A 24,857-nucleotide genomic window follows, 5' to 3' on the forward strand; every position below is an offset into this window, starting at 1 on the left:
CCAAATATCACACTCGGGGAATTCTAAGGAAGGTGTTTGAGGCCCGATTCAAAGTGACCGCAGGGTAAGATTATTGGCCAAGTGGACCGATGTGGACCGACGATACGCAACGCAAATGAATGTCAAAAGTTGGAGGCTTCTCATTTACTTGAGAATTCCACAATCGCCGCCGTCGAACTCGCTAGACGTCCAATCTATTTTGACTGGCGATGATCTATGGAAAAGTTAACAGATTAAAAGTAGCAATTTATAGGCCTAGGACTGTTTTTCATTTATTATTTCCCACCTGGAACATTTTTTTTTTTAAAAAAGGCTATTTTTGGCTCTTGGTCATTATTCAGGCAATTTTAGGGATATAAAGTGCATTAAATGAGTACCGTATTTTATCGCATACAGCACATGTGTCAAAGTGGCGGCCCGGGGGCCAAATCTGGCCTGCCGCATCATTTTGTGTGGCCCGGGAAAGTAAATCATGAGTGCTGACTTTCTGTTTTAGGATCAAATTAAAATGAAGAGTATAGATGTATATTACATTTCAACTGCTGCCGTTGAACTCGCTAGACGTCCAATCATATTTGACTGGCGGCGAGTGATCTATGGAAAAGTTAACAAATTAAAAGTAGCAATTTATAAGCCGGAGACTGTTTTTCATTTATTATTTCCCACCTGGAACAAATATATATATTTTTTAAAAGGCTATTTTTGGCTTTTGGTCATTTTTCAGGCAATTTTAGGGATATAAAGTGCTTTAAATAAGTACAGTATTTTCCCGCATACTCGTATTTATTGCTAAAAAAAATCGACGGTACGGCTTATATGCGCATAAATTAGACTTGACATGCACGAAACGCCATAACGCAAGACAATGTGGCCGATATGGTCATTTATTTCAAAATAGAGAAAAGATAAACAGATAAAACGCTTAACAAAATGTATTTTGACGTCTATGACTGAAATTCAAGAAATTGTACTGCTCAAATGACTTCCTTTTTGAATTTGTCTACATCCAGACAATCTAGAAATTTGCAATCCAGCAATTGATTTCTACATTATTTCAGAAATAGCACGTGCAATGATTTTTCTTAAGATTTTCCCTTGAAAGTAACACATTTGTACTCGCTATTAAACCCATGAATATTGAGGTGAAAATTGTGAATCAAGGTGCGGTTTTATACGAGAGAAATTGGAAAATTCAATCATTTTAAGGCAATTTTAAGGGTACGATTTATACGCTAATATGCAAGAAAATACGGTACTTAAGCATTCCACAACTGCTGCAGTTGAACTTGCTAGACATCCAATCATATTTGACTGGCGGCGAGTGATCTATGGAAAAGTTAACAAATTAAAAGTAGCAATTTATAGGCCGGAGACTGTTTTTCATTTATTAATTCCCACCAGGAACAAATATATTTTAAAAAAAAGGCTATTTTTGGCTTTGGGTCATTTTTCAGGCAATTTTAGGGATATAAAGTGCTGTAAATACGTATTTGCCCCCTAAATGCTGCGTTAGTTTGCAAATGCAAGGCTAATTGGAATTGAATACCTTGGCAAATACTTATCGGAGAACCGTGTGTGTTCGTGTGTGTGTGTGTGTGGGTGCTGGAGTTCAGCTGATGAAAACAAAACACAGTGTCATTAAGTATTTATAAGCGAGCTGTAGACATTTGAAGGCCCTTGTTTGCGTATGTATTTCCATTTTCAAGTCGCACTGGGATTGCCCCCCGTTGCGTGGCCGCACAAGATGGCGCCCTGGGCTTTAACAAACACGCCTAGGTGGCTACGTATATCATTTGCCACTAAAAGTCAAGGCCGCTCATTTGAATACCGCCAGATAACGAATACAGAGGGCGACGGAGAGCCTCGTTATCCCTGCGCCAATTGGCCAAAGGCAGAAGGTAGCATTGCAGTACCGGCTGTGAGTGTAACACCCGCGTTTCACATATTTCTTGTGTTTTGGAAGGCGTAATGCAACAAATGAACTGTGACAGTTGGCCAATAAAGGCTACAGTAAGTAAAAAGCAGACTATGTATGTGTTGGCATGTTTCAATCTTAATTTAATGAAACATAAACTATAGAGCACAAAGTGGTGGCCCAGGGGCCAAATCTGGCCCGCCACAGCATTTTGTGCGGCCTGAGAAAGTGAGTAATTTCTGTTTTTTTAGATTTATAGGGAATATTTATTGTTTTCCTCCCCTTTAAATCAATAATTGAAATTGTTTAAATCCCTAATTTGGGGGTTAAAATCATTTTTTTTAAATCTGTTTTTATACATGGGCGGCTTATATGTGAGAAATACACTAGTGTGTAAAAACCAATTTTTTTCAAATTTTCCTCCCCTTTAAATCAATACTTGCAATTGTTGAAATCCCTAATTTTTGGGTAAAAAATCTTTTTTAAAAATTTGTTTTTATACACAGGGGCGGCTTATATGCGAGAAAATACACTTGTGTGTAAAAACTCAGGTTTTTCCTATTTTACTCCCCTTTAAATCAATAATTACAATTGTTTAAATCCCTAATTTTTGGGTTAAAAGCCTTTTTTTTATATACACAGGGGCGGCTTATATGCGAGAAAATACGCTAGTTTGTAAAAACCTGTTTTTTTCCCCTATTTTCCTCCCCTTTAAATCAATAATTGCAATTGTTTAAATCTCTAATTTTTGGTTAAAAGCATTTTTTAAAATCTGTTCTTATACGCAGGGGCGGCTTATATGCGAGAAAATACGCTTGCGTGTCAAAACCCGGGTTTTTCCTATTTTCCTCCCCTTTAAATCACTACTTGCAATTGTTTAAATCTCTAATTTTTGCGTTAAAAGCATTTTTTTTAAATCTGTTTTTATACCCGGCACGGCTTATATGCGAGATAAGTGTGTAAAAACCTGGGTGTTTTGTACTTCAGGCCACCTGGAAAGATGTCGCGTGCCGAGCCCTGGCAGTTACGACAAGAGGACAGCGACGCTGTGTGGAACGAACTGGCTTACTTCAAAAATCTCACCCGGAAACTCACCTTGGAAAAGTAAGTCACTCCGAGAACATCTTCTTATCTGCATCATCACGGACACTCGCATTTCATTTGTTTTCTATTGACGATGACCTTCCCGACTTCACGGCACCCCCTCAATCCGTCACATCATTACCCAACAGCGGGGGTCAGAGTAAGATCATTAGAGTCTCCTCATTTGTAAAATTGGCCACCCAAATCTTCACACATGAAAGCACTAGCGGATACAAAAGACGCAATCTCACCGAGGGTGTTTTTCCCGCCTGTAGTTCGCTTAATCCGATGAGAATCAGATGATAGCGCTTGTGAAATTCTCCATTATTTTAGACCGCCCGGAGGGAGGTCTCAAGTTCTCGCTCTCTTTGTTCTTAGTGGGAAGGACGGCAACTCAAATTGCTCCTCCGTCATTTGTGGGTGGATTATAATGAAGTTTGGTACTTGTAATCATTTAATAAGAATAATTGATTTTAAATTGATATATTTTTTACTGATAAAATTAAAGTAACATATTTTACCGTTTAATATACCCGGGTATATTAAATGATTTTTGCTTTTTTGAGCCTCCCGTTTGTGCGCCATTTAATATACCCTTGCCGTTTAATATACCCGGGTATATTAAATGGGGGTTATATGAAACAGCAAAATACCGTAAGCCATAAGAGAGTTATACAGGTTTATATTTAACATAAAATTAAAAACGGGATCGGCTTCTGGCCTGGTTGTTTGTTTGTTTACGTTCACTTTAGCATACCTCGTTTTGAAATTGGAACTCAGGTCAAATGGTTCAGTTTTTTTGCTTGCGTTTCATGAGATTAGGGCAACGAAACTGAACAACCCTTAAAACAGGGGTGTCAGACTCGGGTTAGTTCGCGGGCCGCTTTAACGTCAACTTTGTTTCACGTGGGCCGGACCATTTTAGATATAATATTTATTTATTTTTAATAAATGGATTTAAATAACTGGATTAAAAGTCCTGAATATTCCGTTTTTTAATAGATCTAAAACAATGTTTATTTTAGCTTTTTTTAATATATTTTTAGATTTTACAAAATGATTTTTGAACTAAAAACACAGAAAAAATGGATTAAAAAAATTACAATGATTGATTTAAAAGGGGGAAAATCAGGAAATTTAATATACATCTATACTCTTCATTTTAATTTGATCCTAAAACAGAAAGTCGCCACTCATGATTTACTTTCCCGGGCCACACAAAACGATGCGGCGGGCCACATTTAGCCCCCGGGCCGCCACTTTGACACATGTGCCTTAAAACGTCCTTTCCGATGCGTCTCCATCACCCTTAAAATTCGGCGTTCTTCGTAAAGCCGGCGCCCTGTCGTTTCTCCTTGCCTCCATTGTCTTGTTTGGTGACCCTCTGCGACGCCCCAAGCCAGAGTCCTGACTCCTCCCGACTCCTCCCATCTCCTCCCGTCTCCCCCATCCTTCACCTTTCCTCACCTCTCTCAAGCGTCTTTGCTTTTCCGCCTCGTCTTGGCCGCCCCCTGGCCCGCCGCGGTGTATAGTTTGAGGCCAGAATTGGCGCGTACCCCCTTCCTTCCCTCCGACGCCTCCCCTCCCCTCCGCTCAGCCCCCTGCCCTGTCCTCCTAATCCCAGCTGAGCTCATTACGATATAGCCCGGCTGCCTCTCTCCAAGCCTGAGCTGTCTGAGTTAATTACAGGCTAGTAGCCCAAGTGCCGCCGATGCTGCCTGTTAAGGGATGTCCATCGGCCGGCCTGTCTGCCTGGAACTGAGCATTGCGCCGGATGGTCACTGGGAAATGGGGGGCGGTGTTTGGGGGTGGTAAACAGACTGCTCGCAGGGTCCTTGAAACTCACCCATGAGGGAAAACCTCTTGTCATGACGAGGTTTAGTGTAGATCCCCTTCTTGTGGACTGCCTGACTGGCTACGCGTATTTTTTTCAGATTATCCGGCAGGTTAGATCACTTGGATTTGATCACCAAAAACTTTTGGGTTTTTAGGTAGGTAGTGTTTGGTGGGATGCTTTGGTCAGGTCCAAGTACCAGAGTGTCCTCCATTGTATAGTTGTATTAGCCATTTTGCTTAGGTGGTGAAGAATGTCCTGTTAGAATTGTTAGTTCCAATACAGATTTTAATTTTTTTAACTTCCAATCAGGTTTTCAGGACCGGTCTCTTGTGAGTATTTGGTGGGATGCTTCGGTCATGTCCAAGTACCAGGGTGTCCTATAGTAGAACTCCACTGTATAGTAATATTAGCTATTTTTCTTAGGTGATGAAGAATGTTAGAATTGTTAGCTCTGGACTTTCCAATGCAGAACTTCCAATTTAACTTCCACTCCGGTTTTCAGGACCCTTTTGTTTGTGGTCCGAGTATTTGGTGGGGTGCTTTGGTCAGGTCCAAGCACCAGGGTGCCCTCTATTGTATAGTTATATTAGTCATTTTCCTGTAGGTGGTGATGAATGTCCTGTTAGAATTGTTAGCTCTGGACGTTCCAATGCAGATTTTTTTTATACTTCCAATCAGGTTTTCAGGACCAGACTCTTTTTTTGTGGTCCAAGTATTTGGTGGGATACTTCGGTCATGGCCAAGTACCAGGGTGTCCTATAGTAGAACTCAATTGTTTACTAATATTAGCTATTTTCCTTAGGTGATGAAGAATGTCTTGTTAGAATTTTTAGCTATGGACGTTCCAATACAGATTTTTATTTTTTTAAATTTTCAATCAGGTTTTCAGGACCAGGCTCTTGTTTGTGGTCCGAGTATTTGGTGGGATGTTTCGGTTATGTCCAAGTGCCAGGGTGTCCTCCATTGTATAGTATTGTATTAATCATTTTCCTTAGGTGATGAAGAATGTCTTGTCAGAATTGTTAGTTATGGACGTCCCAATACACATTTTTATTTTATTAACTTCCAATCAGGTTTTCAAGACCGGGCTCTTGTTTTTGGTCCGCGTATTTGGTGGGATTCTTTGGTCATGTCCAAGTACCAGGGTGTCCTCCATTGTATAGTTTAGTTATATTAGTCATTTTCCGTAGGTGGTGAATTGTGGTGATTCTGTTAGAATTGTCAGCTAGGGATGTAATTTTTTTTTAAACTTCCGACCAGGTTTTCATTTCTTGTCCAAGTATTAGGTGGGATGTTTTGGTCATGTCCAAGTACCAGGGTGTCCTCCATTGTATAGTAATATTAGCCATTTTCTTTAGGTGATGAAGAATGTCCTGTTAGAATTGTTAGCTATGGACGTTCTAATACAGATTTTTATTTTTTTAACTTTCAATCAGCTTTTCAGGACCAGGCTCTTGTTTGTGGTCCGAGTATTTGGTGGGATGCTTCGGTCATGTGGGTGTCCTGTAGTACAACTCCATTGTGTAGTAATATTAGCCATTTTCCTTAGGTGATGAATGTCCTATTTGAATTGTTAGCGAGGAATCTTCCAACACTGATTTTACTTCTGATACAATTTTTCTCAAGTTGTTTTACCAATGCCAACTCGCGATAGACCAATACAAAAAAACAAACCTTACCAGTAAATGTCATTTTTTTGTAGTAAAGTGAGCCCTCCTCAAGAAATGCTCAGTCTACAAATATTACCCGATGCTCTCATACCTCCTTCATTTCCATATCGAAATGGTCTCCATCCGATATGTTTGCTTAGTGCTTTGATTCGTAAAAACAGCCCAATTTTGCCGAATTACAACTCTTGGGGCAAGTCGTCACAGCTTGCTCCTCCGTTGACCGCGTGATGATGATTACGCCCGTGAAGGTTATGCTGTGCAACTGTCGAGCAATCATCGACTAATGGCTAATTAAATCCCGCTAGTTGAGAGTTTAGGACTGTTTTTTAAAGCTTTAAACACCAGCGGCGTTCATCGCTCCATTCATTCGTCTTGTACTTTTTTTGCTAGTCTTTCTTCTTCTTTGAGAGGGCGCACAGATGCTCCCGATCGGTTCTTCGGCAAACGACGCTGATAAAACGCCTTCCAGAGGTCCAAAATGACTCTTGACTGCGCAAGTACAGATGGGCTAACTCCCGCGCAGAGGGTCCCGCACAGTGCTAAGAGAAGCGTTACACCTGTTGTAATTTTGGAATTCTCTTTCAAGGTTGAGTGAAAAGGTGAAAATTGTGTTACATTGACTGGAGGAGCTAAAACGTGTTCAAAGTGTACGCTTTTGATATGCCGGATTATACGAGAGAAATTGGAAATTCAAAGATTTTAAGGCAATTTGAAGGGTGCGACTTAAATGCGGGGGCGGCTTATACGAGAGAAATTGTAAAATTCAACGATTTTAAGTCAATTTGAAGGGTGCGACTTAAATGCACGGGCGGCTTATACGAGAAAAAATGTAAAATTCAAAGATTTTAAGGCATTTTGAAGGGTGCAAATTAAATGTGCGGGCGGTTTATACGAGAGAAATTGTAAAATTCAACGATTTTAAGTCAATTTGAAGGGTCCGACTTAAATGCCCGGGCGGCTTATACGAGAAAAATTGTAAAATTCAAAGATTTTAAGGCATTATGAAGGGTGCAAATTAAATGCGTGGGCGGTTTATACGAGATAAATTGTAAAATTCAAAAGTTTTAAGGCAATTTAAAGCGTGCGACTTAAATTCATGGGCGGCTTGTACGAGAAAAATTGTAAAATTCAAAGATTTTAAGTCAATTTGAATGTGCGACTTAAATGCGTGGGCGGCTTATATGCGAGTAAATACGGTACATTCTTGTACACTTGCGTCACCTTTTACGCACGCTATTTAGCATCACCCTGATGGAATTGGGGCATAAAAATCCTAATAAGGCCTTATCAAAAGGGCCGTTTCCGTCAATTTACCAAGCGTTTCTCCAATTTTTTTTGTGGATTGAGATGTCCTGGTGGTGGACTGGTAAGAAAATATCTGCAGTGTGGGCCGGAAAATAACCGCAGTGGGATCCTTTTATCTAGCTCATTATGCGCCTTTCTCCACTCGGTGTCCGCACTCGTTAATTGTTGTAAAAGGTTTGTTGGTTAAAAAGAGGCAGGGATTATTTAGGCCTCGTAAGTAGTGTAAACACACGCGGCGGGCGCACTTTCACATGGAAGACGCTGCAGTCAGATAACATCAAAGAATAAATTAACCGGCGTTTACTGGCTGGGGGGGGCGGGGCTTGAGCCTTTGAGACATTTGCGGCGCGAGATCCTTTGCGCGGTGACCATTACGGACGGCGAGCTCCCCACTGAGCGACGTTGACTCTAATTAAGTTTAATAAAGTTTACCAGCGCGTTCCTCGTCTTTCTGCTCGTTTCATCTTGATTTGCTAAAAGGTAATACAAGTAATGAGTGTCTTTTTGCCCCCCCCCCCCTCCGGACCTCGGGCAGATTCGGAGGAGGGACATATTTTGCTCACGCAAACAGAATGTTTTATGCATGTTTTCAAATCAGTGTACTAAGGGTTGGTCGGGCCTTCATTAATTATTTGGGAAATTAATTCTTTTGAAAGGGGAAATTTGCTTGGCGCTTTGTAATTACGAGACGACATGCTGCATTCGGTGTTGCCATGCGGTTTTCGCTTCTGTCAAAGTAGCATACCTGTCAACCTCTGCCGATAACTGCCCTTATAAATGATTATGATTCCCCTTACAAACCCCCAAAAAACCTTACAAACACCGTACGACTCGTACGGTGTTTGTAAGGTTTTTTTGGGGGGTTTGTAAGGGGAATCATAATCATTTATAAGGGCAGTCATCGGCAGAGGTTGACAGGTATGAAGTAGAAATGAATGGCGACGGAAATGCGAGTAAACTCACAAGGTAAAATACATCTGTCGGCTTTTGTCAGAAAAGTGCGCTCAATGAGCAATTTCAATTTATTACCGTATTTTCTCGCATATTAGCCGCCTCCGTGTATAAGTTGTACCCTTAAAATTGCCTTAAAATCGTTGAATTTGACAATTTCTCTCATATAAGCCGCACCCTGATTCACAATTTTCACCTCCATATTCATGGTTTTAATAGGGAGTACAAATGTGTTACTTTGAAGGGAAAATCTTAAGAAAAATCATCATACGTGGTATTTCTGAAATACTGTATAAATCGATTTATAATTCGACATTCCTAAAGGGTGTTGCCTGCACGTAGACAAATTCAAAAAGGAAGTCATGTGAGCAGTACAACCTGGAAGTGTGTCCGTAGCGGTCTAGTTTGTCATCCTTAGGTTAGATGGCGGCGCTCTGAGCGAGCAATGGCAGGCACAATTAAGCGAGTTTTTTCACGTTTTATGCAAGATACGGTTAATTTTCTGTCTTGAAATTCATTCATAGATATCAAAATTAATCTGGTTTAGCGTTTTATCTGTTTATCTTTTCTCTATTTTGAAATAAATGACCGTATTGGTCGCATGCTCTTGCGTTATCGTGCATGCCAAGTCTAATTTATGCGCATATAAGCCGCACCTTCGATTTTTAGCAATAAATACGAGTATGCGAGAAAATACTGTACTTATTTAAAGCACGTTAAAAGGAAGTCACGTGACCGGTACAACTAGGAAGTGTGTCTGTAGCGGTCTAGTTTGTCACCTCTAGGTAAGATGGCGGCGCCCTGAGCAAGCAATGGAAGGCACAATTAAGTGAGTTTTTTTCACGTTTTATGCAAGATACGGTTATTTTTTTTTTTTAAATTTCATTCATAGATATCACAATTAAGTTGGTTAAGCGTTTTATCTGTTTATCTTTTCTCTATTTTGAAATAAATGACCGTATCGGCCGCATTGTCTTGCGATATGGCGTTTCGTGCATGTCAAGTGTATTTTGTGCGCATATAAGCCATGCCCTTGATTCAGTCATTATTTTTTTTGCGACAAATATGTGAGAAAATACAGTATCTGATTGTGTAAATGGCATTCCGATGAATTGCAATTATCCTCATGCGATTAAAATGTAGAATTATCGCTCCACCCTATTTGAAGCAATATGAAAAACACGTTTTTTTTATGCCTTAATCAAAATTTGGCTACTTCATTCCTTTGTTTTTGGCCCAGTGGCAAAGAAATCTGGTCAACATTTCTTCATTTCCATCAATCCATGTCTGCAACTGCAACTAAGACTAAACCTGCTGTAAAATGCTGATTTTCACAGGCATGGTCAAAAGGGGCTTTCCATTGCCCTCATCTAAAATACAGCCGCATGCTCGGAAGCCTCGGCGCGAGCCACCCAAGACCCTCTAAGAACAAGGAGCCCTCCAGCTGGAGTTTGACTACAGGGGTATCCCCCGACAGACCTCAAAGAAGAACAAGATGATTTTTTTTTTCCTCCAACAATGGAAATGCCAGAGGTCCTTCCACTTTCTTCCCTTGATTCCTTGCGATTTCTCGTGTTCCGAACAAGCCAGGCCGCGACGGCCCGGCTTTCGTACTCTCGTCGAGGTAGGAGACGTCGGATCAAATGACATCCAGTCTATTGCTTTGGGCTAAAGTCCTAGCGCTACGAAAGGCAGTGGGAGAATTACAAAAATCGCAAAAATGGGGGCAAAAGAGCAGCTGGAAACACGGGTTAGCCATGTGGACCGTTTCACCCGGCGACCAGAAGCCCGTTATTTGCTTATTCCACTAAAGTGTTCTTATTTGTAAATGGTTCCATTGTTGTTGACCTTGAATCCTGCAAAGACGTACCCCTTAGGGCTCAAATTCGTACTTTAACCCGATGCTAAAGAGGATAGTGACGGAATTCTTCCCCAATGCCTGATATGAAAAAATCAATCAAAACTTTTAGAGTTCCCCCTATAACCGTTTGGATTCGGGAAAATATATCCCAAGACAGTTTAACTTTACAGTGCAACATCCCCCGAAACCTGTGGCTATGAAATTTGCTTTACGCAAAATACTAGCCGGAGATTTTGGGGCCCGCAACAGCAAAAATATAACCAAGTTTTTGGCTGTCACTGACCATGTTTGCCTCCAATCGATTGGCATTGGAAGGGTCGGCAGCAAACAAAAGCTTATTTTTTTTACAAAATCATCTATGGCACATGTGTCAAAGTGGCGGTTCGGGGGCCAAATCTGGCCCGCCGCATCATTTTGTGTGGTCCGGGAAAGTAAATCATGAGTGCTGACTTTCTGTTTTAGGATCAAATTAAAATGAAGAGTATAGATGGATATTAAATTTCCTGATTTTCCCCCTTTTAAATCAAGAATTGTAATTTTTGTATCAATTTTTTTCTGTGTTTTTAGTTCCAAAATCATGTTGTAAAATCTAGAAATATATATAAAAAAAGCTAAAATAAACATTGTTTTAGATCTATAAAAAAACGGAATTTTCAGGGCTTTTAATCCAGTTCTTTTAATCCATTTATAAAAAAAAATCTAAATCCATAGCAACAACGCACTCAGACGAACAAACAAATTTAAATGAACTTGGATTAATATATACAGACACTCAAACATACGTTTAATGTAACTTTACACAAAACTGAATTCTAGTTTTGTCTTTTGTTACCTTCGTTTTCCGGGTTAGCGGTTTGCCACACCTCCACCCTCACGTTTGCTATCGATAGGCTGTTTGCTCTTGTATTTCCTTCAAAATATTCCGAAAATGATGCACACAAATGTCCTCACAATAGGATAACGCAAGACCACTTGCCAACGAGAAGTAGTCTTGAATGAGCGATCGCGGAAGCTAACAGGCTAAGGAAGGAATAACAGCCTACCCACGTATTGATTGTGGGTAATGAAGTTTTATTCTGAGAAAGGCTGCCATTGCCTATCGGTCGGTGTTGTGTGCACAATATACTTCATTACCCAGAAAGTCCTCTTTTTGCCCGCGCATGTGCGTTGTGCGTTTCCTGGTCGAAACTTGTCTGAATAAATCGTTCAGTGCTCGTAGATATAGTAGTTATACACGAAATAGATGCGGCCAAAAAAGACAGTGCGCTACAATGATAAACAGCCTCTCATGTCATGGCCACCTGGCTTGGTCGCATCTCGAAATTTTGATCGTATCGCGGGCAAATTATTCAATCAAAATTTTTCAGCATACCTCGAGCATGTCGTAGGTCGAGGTACCACTCTACCGTATTTTCTCGCATATAAGCCGTATTTGTCCCTCAAAAAAAGATGGCCGAATCGAGGGTACGGCTTATATGCGCACAAATTAGACTTGAAAAACTGCAAGGTGACAGACGAAACGCCATAATGCAAGACAATGTGGCCGATACGGTCATTTATTTTGAAATTTAAAAAAGATAAACAGATAAAATGCTTAACAAAATTTATTTGGACGTCTATCAATGAAATTCATGAAAATTAAAAAAAACATATCTTGCATAAAACATGTAAAAACTCACACACTTGCCTGCTATTGCTCGCTCAGGGCGCCGCCATCTTACATCTGTTATACACGAAAGAGATGCGGCAAAAAAAAGACAGTGCGCTACAATGATAAACAGCCTCTCATGTCATGGCCATCTGGCTTGGTCACATCTCGAAATTTTGATCGTATCGCGGGCGAATTATTCGATCGAAATTTTCGTCGTACAGCGAGCATGTCGTACTACGAGCATGTCGTACCACGAGCTGATCCTAGGTCAAGGTACCACTGTAAAAACGCTCCCCTACTTACAAACGAGTTAGGTTCCGAGCGATTGTTCATAAGTTGAATTTGTTTGTAAGTTGATTCAGTGCTATATTTTGTATTATAATTTATGTTTAAGGCCTATATAAGTATATTGAAGGTTTATATAAGTGCATTTGTATGTTTAAGGCTTGTATCAGTAACACGCATTGGTTTGTACTGAAAAAAACATTTAATAAAATGGAGAGAATATGTACAGTACTGTATAGAGAGAAAGAGAGATTTATGTATTAGAAACTGGCCGAAAGAAGCGATCTAACGACAATTGCACAGTTTTCTTCTTTTTTTCATCATAAATGATGCAGTAGCACTGTATGGCATAATTCAATTGATTTGCAAACTTTGTGCAACGTTCAATATTTGGGTCCTGCTGCTCCATCTTTCTGTTTATAAATGGTACTGACGGTCGAACGATTCAAGTTGTACGTCCGTGAAACACTCACCACTCTCACGCGCATCAAGCTTCGTTATTATTGCCACTCGTTTCAAATGAAATGGCTTGCCTCTTCCTTGCAACTCCCTCAATAGAAGCCTTTCGCTTTTTACCAACCATATTCAATAATGGATGCACGAGATATTTAATGATACAAATGAAAAAGGTTCTTTGCACACTGGAGATACATTCACGCACTTCCGCATTGCAACGAAGAAGAAGGTAGATGCTGGGTGAGCTGAGCCCTCACAGCGCCAGGCGTCGGTATTAGCGGCGGAAAGAAGCACTACTCGGGGAAAAAATACAAAATCGAACTTACGAACATTTTTCGACATAAACGCAATTTGCAGACATGTTCGTATGTACCGTTGTTCGTAAGTCGTATGTTCGTAAGTAGGGGAGCGTCTGTATATATATTTTTGGGTTTGGGCAGAAACCTGATCTGGAACAAGCACCTTCCACTTACTGCATATTTCAGCTCATTTGTCCCATTAAGAGTCGGGACACAGGAGGCCGCGCTGGTGCCTCATCGACTGGAGTTCATTTATGGAGGAAAATCCATAAAGGAGCGACACATATCCATCTGCTTCCTCACCCCCAGCGGCCCCTCAGGGAGAGTCATTTGTGTACTTATTTAAGCTGCGGTCAGCCATTAGAGCGGACGTTTACTGGACTGCCAGGGCTAAAAAGCTCATTATTTCCCTTGCTACAACTTTTTTTTTTTTTCTTCCCCAGGTCGTTTTTCCCGACATTCGTCCGGAAAACATCTCGCGGAAAAATAAAGGTGCCTCGTTAGTTAATTGCCGTTGCGATGGCGCCATTGTTTCGCAAGCGACCTCTTTAAATGTGGGTTTTTTTCATCCCGAATGAGGTTAACAGACGGTAGGACGACACCGCGTCGGCAGCAAAGGGGCGGGATTCGAGCTGCCGGTTGTTTCAGGTGCGGCGGTCTCGCCGGAGTTCGCCGCCGCCGTGTATCCTCGCCAGGCGTTGGCCCGGTGTCCTAATAATAACTTGAAAGTGTAAAGTCTTCAGAATGGCGCCGCGTAATTAGCCTTTAGCAGGAATCAAACTAATTGCGGAGTGGTAATTGGGCACACTTGACTGTGGCGTCGAGCGCAACGGAACCACGAGACCGCCTCCTACCTTGGCGTTTTATCTCACTTTGTCATTTTCATTTTCATGGGAAGAAATAAAAAAGAGACTTGATGACATTTCTGGGAATGTTAATGGGAGATTTTGATTTCATTGTAGTAGTGTCTTTGATTTTTATGGGGTGACAAAAAATAATTCAAGTCATTGTTTGACGCATCATGAATCATAAATGACACATTTTCATGTCATGGTGGGTTTTTAGAAAATGACATCTCCTTTCATTGTAAAATAATGTCATTTTTTTGTCAGTTTAAGTGTGTTAGAATCAGGGGGAAAAGTGTTAGAATTATTATGGAATATTCTATATGTGTTGTAAGCATTTTTAATAAGTAATAAGGCATTTTAATTACTTTTGTATAAGACTGGGACAAACTCGAGGTCACCCTGCTGGCTCCAGCTTGTTGACATAACACCTCACCCTCCAAGGACTGTTTACTGGGAGATCTACGAAGGACTCATAAATTGTTTTGTCTGGGACACCGGCAGTTTACCTTATAAAGAAATTATTATGCTTATACTGCAAATTCTTACGCAGGTGTTTTTCTTTCAATGGCAATTGTTTAAATCAGATTACCTTTGAATGTTTTGGTTATGTGCCGCTAAATGTACCGAAGAGTATGCCGCTCGTCAGAATGCACTGGGGGCTAAGACGACGCCACACGGCATTTTCCTTGCAAGTTGTAAGCAGAGTTTGTTGAAAGATGTTTTTCCTTTTTTAATTAAATATTACTAATAATGATTTAAAAGGTTTGAATCATTATTCCAACAAAAAGGATGGGATTTATTTCATTTGTGGGATCGTAATTTTTTTCCTGTTTCTTTTTTGCCATGATTGGTCCAGAACCGGTTTGGAAGAGGACTTGGACATGCAACGAGTCCAAGCTGCCACGGATCGGGCCATGGTCAAGGAACTTCACTTGTGTCTCACTGAAGAACACCAAGGTTTATTTTTATTATTAGTTCTGAGTTGGCCAGTATATATACATATACATGTATATGTATATATATGTATATATACATATACATATATACACACATATATATATACATATATATACATATACATATATATATATATATATACACATATATAAATATATACATACATATATACATACACATATACATACACATACATACATATATATACATACACATACATACACATATACATACACACATATATATATATATATATACACAGATATACATACACATAGTATATACATGCATACGTACACATATATATATATATACATGCATACGTACACATATATATATATATATATATACATGCATACGTACACATATATACATATATACACATACATATACATATATACATATACACATATACATATCATTTACATATACACAGATACATGCATATATATACATATATATATATATATATATATATATATATATATATATATATATATATATACATATACACATATACCTATCATTTACATATACACACATACATGCATATACATACATATATATACATACACATACATACACACATACATACACATACATACACATACATACATATATATACACAGATATACATACACATAGTATATACATGCATACGTACACATGTATATATACATGTATACACATACATATACATATATACATATACACATATACATATCATTTACATATACACAGATACATGCATATATATATATATATATATATATATATATATATATATATATATATATATACATACACATACACATACATATACATATATATGTATGTATGTATATATATATATATATGTACGTGTATATATGTGTGTATATATATACACATATATTGGACATACACATATACATACATGTATATGTATATTTTTATATTATCAATCTATTAATGGATTAATGATCTATTATCAATGTCTACCAAAGTCCATCTTTTTCACGGTGAACGTGAATTTTCCCACTTTGTTTTTGGTGGCATCATAATGGTATATTCTGCCTGGACATTCCAGAGTAAAAACGTTTCTATCTCCAACGTGACAGCACTTTTGACTCCCCGTCTTTGCCGACACGCCAGCTGAATTAACGAGGCGCCTCTCGTCGGAATGAATTGGACAACTCAATTAAGACTTGATCAAGGCCGCCGCTAATTGATCGGTAGATCAAGTGCTCTTCATCTCATCAACGCCGAGCGTTCCCGATGATGTTGCCGCCTGGCTTTTAATTCAGTCAGCAGCCTTTTTGTCAGCCGGTGACCGCCGCAACCGCCGTGGCTTTAATTAAGCCGTTCAATAACAAATCTGTCCTGGATCACTTTCATTTTCCTCCCACCGATGATGGCGCTAACGTTTCATTAAAGGATGCTACTAATTAAAAAGGAGAGTCCTTTGCCACTCACGCTCGAGGTGGGAAGTCGAAGAATCGAACTCATGAAATCAAAGGTGAAAGGCAATTTCAACATAAAAGAAAGGACCTTCCAAAATAAATTATTTGACAAATAGTCGTCCAACATGGACAATATTTCCTTAATCCGATCTGTTGGAATTCTTACGATGAAATGCACTCTTTTTTGATCGGTTTAAGGACTTGTGTGTGCATGTGTCACATTTTATTTTGAAAAAAAGCATTTTTTGATCTGACCAGATTGATATTGGAAATAATAGTAGAAGAAGAAGAGGGAGTTGTAGCCACTTGCCATTTCAACAAAACATTGCCTGTCTATTTGTACACGAACATTTGCCTTTTTGGCATATTTGATGAACTTCCATCATTTATTCGTGTCTAAAAATTCCGATCACATCGTCGATTTCCACTATGCAGAGGCAAACTCTTACATAAATGCTTTTTAATGTAAAATTTCTGTCACGATGGATCAGTGCGAGTCTTGGACTTTTTTTGCATACTCGCTAATGTACCTCCATCATTTATTCGTGTCTAAAAACTTCGATCACGTTGTCGATTTCCACTATGCAGAGGCTAACTCCTACATAAATGCTTTTTAATGTAAAATTTCTGTCACAATGGATCAATGCGAGTCTTGGATTTTTTTTTGCATACTCATTGATCAACTTCCATCATTTAATTTGTGTCTAAAAACTTCGATCACATCGTCGATTTCCACTATGCAGAGGCAAACTCTTAAATAAATCATTTTTTTATGTACAATTTCTGTAATAATGAATCAGTGCGAGTCTTGGATTTTTTGCATACTCATTGATCAAATTCCATCATTTAATCCATGTCTAAAAACTTCGATCACATCGTCTATTTCCACTATGCAGAGGCAAACTCTTTCATAAATAATTTTTAATGTAACATTTCAGTCACAATGATCCGTGCGAGTCTTGGATTTTTGCATACTCGTTTATCAGTGTCTAAAAACTTCTTAATAATACCCGAATAAATGTACGTTTTGTGTTTTGCACCCATTTTCCAAGGGTGAAAAAAACCCACAAAACTGGTAGTGACAAGCACCTCTGACATGATAACGCTTGGCAGATTTTCCGTCAAAAACTTTTCAATTATTCATGTAATTAGTGGCGGGCCCCGTCACCAGCCGTTTGACGGTAACCCGCGTGTCAGGAGCGATGAGGCGCTCACCTCAAGGCTGGCGGAAAATACGTTGCGAGCCACGACAACGTTCGCTCCAGGAACCTCGGCGACCTGATCAAAGAGCCGCGGGCTCCAGGCGTCAGCGCCCGGATTATCTTCCCGGCAAAGGCGGCACATGAAAGGGAAGCGGGGCCCGGGCGCCGTACACGGGAGGGGACGCTAACGCTAATGTATGCCGCCGAGCCTCCGACAGCCGGCGACTAGGGAGCCACCGCGTTCGTTTTCTCGTCAAGGTGACGGCTCACCGTCCTCTCGGAGTCGGATCGTTTACTCCCCGGCGCCGGTGACGTACGACGCGGCCCGCCTTCCGTCCTCGCCGCCGCTCCTTCTGATGGGATGCGACGTGCCGGCAAGACGAAAGAGACGGCTAATTCCAAGTAACAAACTTCCCGGGACAAAGCGTCGTATCAACGCGACTTTGTCCTCCGCTCGCCTTTGAGGCCGCCCCAATAGCTGACCCGGAATATCCCATGTCCGATCTCATTATTTTGCCCGCCTCGTCGCTATTTTAGGATCAAGGCTCTGCTTGTTTTTTTGACTTGAAACGGTCGCAGTTGGTTTGTCGGTAGCCAGTTCCCTGCCAGTGATGGCAGGGGACGTCCAATCCTTTTTGAACTGGGAGGAGCGGCAGCAAAGCAACAATAATAGCGGGAAACAAGTTCATTGGCTGGCAGCCCTCGCAGTTCAAATTGGATTGGATTGGATAACTTTATTCATCCCCTATTCGGGAAATTTCGTTGTCACAGTAGCAAGAGGGTGAGAATACAGACACAGTAAAAGACATTTTAGACATAAATAGATGGGTAATAAGTAAGCTAATAAATAAATTTATAAATAAATAAGCGTGTTGCTGAAATATATATATATACACGTGTATATATATACACACATATATATATATATATATATATATATATATATATATATATATATATATATATATATATACGTATACATATATGTATGTGTATATATATATATACACACATATACACATACGTGTGCATACACATATATATATATATATATATACATCCATACACATAGACGTAAATGCATGCAATAACAAGATGTTTTTCCATTGAAATATCCTGTTTATTTTTGTGTTTTTTCAGAGGGTGCTAACAAATTAATTTGTATTTAGTTCATTTCTATGGGAAAAAACAGATTTGAGATACGAGTAAATTGACATACGAGCTCGGTCCCGGCACGCATTAAGCTCGTATTTCAAGGTATTCCTATATTGGGAGTGGTAAACTCATGTAAATTCACAGCAGAAAGACAAAGAAAAGCACATGGATGGACATTTTACACCGTCAATAGCAGGCAAAATGTCAACTACACTTCCTTGTAAGGAAACAGAATATATTAGAAAGCACCTCAGCAATGATAACAAAGTTTTTCCCGCATTAATTTTCAAACATTTGCCACTATTCCAACATTTTTCCATTTCCTTGCAGATTATGAAATAAACACTCCATTTTGAAGTTGACTTTTTAGCTAAGACTCTGAACATTTTTCCCATTTTCCTGCCACAAAGTGCTTCACGAATGTTCCATACGAAGCAAATTAGAGCAATTGATTTAATGCGGCCCCTTTTTAATCATCCTATTGACCGAGCGGTCCGGGTTTGACGCCACGTGTCACAACAAGCACCTTTGTTCTGCTTTTCTGCTTTTCAGCGCTGCTTCACAAAGTGAAAGAAGAGCGTCGGGTCAGAAGCGCTTCTCCAAAAAAGACCCTCGTTTCTTCCCAGCGATTGGAACAGTCATTTATCAAGGTACAATGCTAGGTCATTACTTTTAGTTTTCTTTGTCACTCGCAAAAAAAATGGCAGAGCGAGCCGTAATTGCGTAAATTACCTTTAAATAATCTTCCAACTATCTTTGTTCTTGTCACAATTCCATCCAAGTGTCTTCAAGTGGACTCAAAATGTTCTTTGAACAATGGGCCATTCAGGGGGAATTAATCGGGAATAAAACGGAAATTCCACTTGAAAGTCACCCGTTTTTTAAAGGATACTTTGTCACCGGAATGATTTAAAGTCCCACGATTGGCTCGGAGGACTTTATTGAATTGGATCGATTGGATAGCACTGAGGCACACAACCTACAATTTTTTTTTTATGAACAAAAGGAAGAGCAAAAGACAGTTTTAATCCCGTTTGGGACATAAACATAGAAGTGTAATCTGTTGTTTCGATCAAAACATTTCACCCAAGACGGCTTCGATCGGGTGACGAATGACAACGAGGAACTGTTAACAGTGAAAAAAAATCCCGCTTTTAATATTTTTAAGATGATAAATCATTGGTTTTTCAATTCTTGCCGTTATATAGAGCCAAGAGGCCATTTATTATTCAGGAGACACTTCCTTGTAGTGTATTCTCTCTTGCTTACTTGCCTTACGATGATTTTTTGAACTTGTCCTGACCCACTTTCAATTTCGTATTCCGACTCATCACACGATAAAAACAACGAGTCTCGACGAACGTTTTCAATTCAGTCATATTCCCTCTTTCAACTACCAAGAACCGTTAAATATATATATTTTTTGTACCGAAATGTCAATAGTTATCGATCTATGCCAGTCTTGATCATGTATTTTCTTCAAATTTTTTGACTAGATGCTATCATTTAATTAGTGTGTGAGACCTTGTAATTGCGGGACTTTTAAATGCGACTTGGTCAACCGGCCTTCTGCTTTCGTGGCAGGCGTTAATTCAAGTTGAAAGGCAGTGTGCTCCACCAGCGGGCAGAGCAAAACACAAATGTGAAAAAGGGTCAAAAATGCCCAGAGGCAGAAACCCAGCAGGCATCCACTGTGCTGTGAAACAATCCCTGACAAAGATCTAATACCTAGACCAAAATTTAAAAATCCTAAATGCTTATACAAAAAGATGTAGAGCGTCTACTCACTGTTTAAAACACTTTCAATCAATGGTAGTTGGGGAATTAAAGTGGGTTAAATTAACGAAAATTGTTTGAGTTCTTAAAATGTTTAACTCATTGACTGCCATTGATACAGTTCACACAATGGGAAAATAAGTCAAATAAAAACTTGAACCTTATCATTGTACAACTGTTTTATCCTAATCTTCCACCAAAATGTGATTTGTACCAGTCCGACAAATGTGGTACATCGCGGTTAATGTAGACCAGGGGTGTCAGACTGGGGTTGGTTCGCGGGCCGCTTTAACGTCAACTTGATTTCACGTGGGCCGGACCATTTTAGATATAATATTTAGATATATTTTTTTATAAATTGATTAAAAGAACTGGATTAAAAGCCCTGAATATTCAGTTTTTTATAGATCTAAAACAATGTTTATTTGAGCTTTTTTATATATATTTTTCGATTTTACAAAATGATTTTTGAACTAAAAACAGAACAAAATTGATTAAAAAATTACAATGATTGATTTAAAAGGGGGAAAAAATCACGAAATTGAATATACATCTATACTCTTTATTTTGATTTGATCCTAAAACAGAAAGTCGGCACTCATGATTTACTTTCCCAGGCCACACAAAATGATGCAGCGGGCCAAATTTGGCCCCCGGACCGCTACTTTGATTTGCGATGTAGACCAAACATGGCCGCGATAATTGAAAAATCACAAAGTCTTATAACTTTATTTTTATTATTTATTTTCTTCAGTGCTGAGTCCTAGTAGCAAGAGTAGCATGAATTTTCACATTTTTATGAACTTTAAAAATATATACATATATTTTTTTAAATAGTTAATAGCAGAAAAAATCACCAAGAAGTGATTTTGCGATAAGTGAAGTCACGATAATCGAGGGAAGACTGTATACATACAAATATAGAAAGAAAAGTTAGCATCATTTTTAGCTCCATGGTCTATTATTTGTTCTACTGGTAGACAACTGCAGGTAAATAAGTGATCTATAGTTCAAATTGTCAGCTTGAGCAATTCTCTACAAAAAAAGATGTCCTACTTTGGCCACTTAAGTGTTGGAATCCCACAAAAAAGAATCCCAAATACCCTGTAAAAAGCATCGACACACTTCCCGATGCTCATCGAGCTGAAATCTTAAGATTTACTAAAATCCCCTGTGACATCACGCACTGCGGCGGTCGGACTTCTATTGTTTTTCCACCGCAATTAAATCATCGAAAGGACTCTCTGACCATTTATCGTAAAATGGCTGATATGCAAAAGTGGGGAATCCCACTGAGGCTTCAAATCCTTGATTTTTGTTTTTTATCTCCTAGATTGAGCATCTGGAGCGGAGGATGATGTCCCTGGAGGAGGAGACGGAGCTGCTGAGGGAAGAGAAACAGCAACTCCTCGAGGCCAACCAAGACCTGGCCCGAGATGGCCGTGAACTCCGAGCCTCGTTGGACCACCTCCAAACCCGGGAAAGCGTCCAACGCCAAATGGCGCAAGCCCAGGCGCGCGCCGCGGCTTCGACCCAGGTCAGGCTGTCGTCGCTAACCGTTGAAACAAAAAAAATGAGTTAGAAAAGAAATAAAACTACCATATTTTGCTGTTATATACCCCCCCATTTAATATACCCGGTTATATTAAATGGCGGACAAACGGGAGGCTCAAAAAAGCAAAAATAATTTTATATATATTATATTAAACGTCAAAATACGGTAACAACAACACTGTAACTCTAACACTAACAACAACACTCTAACAACAACACTCTAACAACAACACTAACTGTTACCCTAACACGTGTCAAAGTGGTGGCCCGGGGGCCAAATCTGGCCCGCCGATCATTTTTTGCGGCCCGGTAATGTAAATCATGAGTGCCGACTTTCTGTTTTAGGAACAAATTAAAATGAAGAGTATAGATGTATATTAAATTTCCTGACTTTCTCCCTTTTAAATCAATAATTGTCATTTTTTAATCCATTTTTTCTGTTTTTAGTTCAAAAATCATTTTGTAAAACATATTAAAAAAGGCTCAAATAAACATTGTTTTAGATCTATAAAAAACTGAATATTCAGGGCTTTTGATCCAGTTCTTTTAATCCATTTATAAAAAAAAATCTAAATATTTTATCTAAAATGGTGCGGCCCACGTGAAATCAAGTTGACGTTAAAGCGGCCCGCGACACTCCTGCACTACGCACTCTTTATGCCGTGACGGGGTGCATCAACGTTTTGCAGACTAAAACTACTTACTGCTGAATAAAGTCTGACTTGGAATTTTAATGAACTTAAGCATCTATAATTATGCCCCCATGAACACCATACAAATCTTGCCCAAAAAGCTGAGTTGACGTTTAATATAGTATATAGTATATTAAATGGCAGGGGTGTATTAAATGGTGCACAAACGGGAGGCTCAAAAAAGCAAAAATAATTTAATATACCCAGGTATATTGAACAGCTAAATACGGTAGTTTAACGCTTGTTTAACTCCAATTTGGCAGTCCGGTGAAATGGCCGCTCTCCAATCCCAACTGTCCGCCGCCGTCAAAGAATCCGCCGACCTGCGTCGCCAACTCCTGAGACTCAGGCAGGAGCTCGGCGTCGTCAGAGCGGCGAGGGACTTCCACCGGAAACGGGCGGCGGCGGGACCGTGCGGGATGGCCGCCAAGACCAAGTCGAAAATAACAAAGCTTGGCGCTCGGCGACGCCGCCCTCGCCGTCCTGCCGTCATCGCCGATCCAGCCACGGGCCGGCGAGGCCGCAGCCCCTCCAGGGACAAGTGGGAGGACGTCACCCCGGCGAGGTAATGGTACACGCACACCCAAACATACGCCAGCGCCGTGACTGGACATTTCGTCGACGGACACTTCGTCGACGGACAATTCGTCGCCAGACAGTTCGCCTAACCTTAACCACTATTCAAGAACACAAAGGAAATTCACATAACATATTCTTTATCAAAGATAATAAAACAGCAAAAACTCGCTCGACAACACAAACACATTAACATTTGGGTGTGTGGAAGTACTAAATGTGCCCGTCTCTAACCACACTACGCACAAAACGGTACCTACGTTAAATGGTTCCTACGTTGAGCGCTCCATGTTTGGAAAGACCCCAAACAGAATTAACGTGAAATTCACAGATGGGAGTTTTTATTTTTCTAACGTAGGAACCGTTTAACGTGGGAACCGTTTAACATGGGAACCGTTTTACGTAGGAACCGTTTAACCTAGGAACCGTCTAATGTGGGAACCGTTTAATGTAGGAACCGTTTAATGTAGGAACCGTTTAACGTAGGAACCGTTTAACCTAGGAACCGTTTAATGTAGGAACCGTTTAACGTAGGAACCGTTTAACCTAGGAACCGTTTAATGTGGGAACCGTTTAACGTAGGAACCGTTTAACGTGGGAACTGTTTAACGTGGGAACCGTTTAACATGGGAACCGTTTAACGTAGGAACCGTTTAACGTAGGCACCGTTTAACGTAGGAACCGTTTAACCTAGGAACCGTTTAACGTAGGAACCCTTTAACGTGGGAACCGTTTAACGTAGGAACCGTTTAACGTGGGAACCATTTAACGTAGGCACCGTTTAATGTAGGAACCGTTTAACGTGGGAACCGTTTAACGTAGGAACCGTTTAACGTGGGAACCGTTTAACGTAGGCACCGTTTAACGTAGGAACCGTTTAACCTGGGAACCGTTTAACGTGGGAACCGTTTAACGTGGGAACCGTTTAACGTAGGCACCGTTTAACACAGTCACCGTTTAACGTAGAAACCGTTTAACGTAGGCACCGTTTAACGTAGGAACCGTTTAACGTTTGAACCGTTTAACGTGGGAACCGTTTAACGTAGGAACCGTTTAACGTAGGCACCGTTTAACCTAGGCACCGTTTAACGTGGGAACCGTTTAACGTAGGAACCGTTTAACGTTTGAACCGTTTAATGTGGGAACCGTTTAACGTAGGAACCGTTTAACGTGGGAACCGTTTAACGTAGGAACCGTTTAACGTAGGAACCGTTTAACGTAGGAACCGTTTAACGTAGGAACCGTTTAACGTAGGAACCGTTTAACGTAGGAACCGTCTAATGTGGGAACCGTTTAACGTGGGAACCGTTTAATGTGGGAACCGTTTAACGTAGGAACCGTT

The 24,857-nt window shown here is 40.0% G+C and overlaps 1 protein-coding gene across 1 annotated transcript in view; it reads left to right on the forward strand.

Annotated features, from left to right (window-relative positions):
- Positions 1-24,857, forward strand: part of cntln (centlein, centrosomal protein) — a 111,471-nt gene that overhangs the window by 41,587 nt on the left and 45,027 nt on the right. Inside the window, exons 12-16 of the mRNA XM_077604773.1 lie at positions 2,903-3,019; positions 15,018-15,118; positions 19,470-19,567; positions 22,027-22,230; positions 23,203-23,504. Of these exons, the coding sequence (XP_077460899.1) occupies positions 2,903-3,019; positions 15,018-15,118; positions 19,470-19,567; positions 22,027-22,230; positions 23,203-23,504 (822 nt within the window). The remainder of the gene's footprint in view (positions 1-2,902; positions 3,020-15,017; positions 15,119-19,469; positions 19,568-22,026; positions 22,231-23,202; positions 23,505-24,857) is intronic.

Source organism: Stigmatopora argus, chromosome 7 (genome assembly GCF_051989625.1).
Source record: "Stigmatopora argus isolate UIUO_Sarg chromosome 7, RoL_Sarg_1.0, whole genome shotgun sequence".
In the NCBI taxonomy this organism is placed as follows: Eukaryota; Metazoa; Chordata; class Actinopteri; order Syngnathiformes; family Syngnathidae; genus Stigmatopora; species Stigmatopora argus.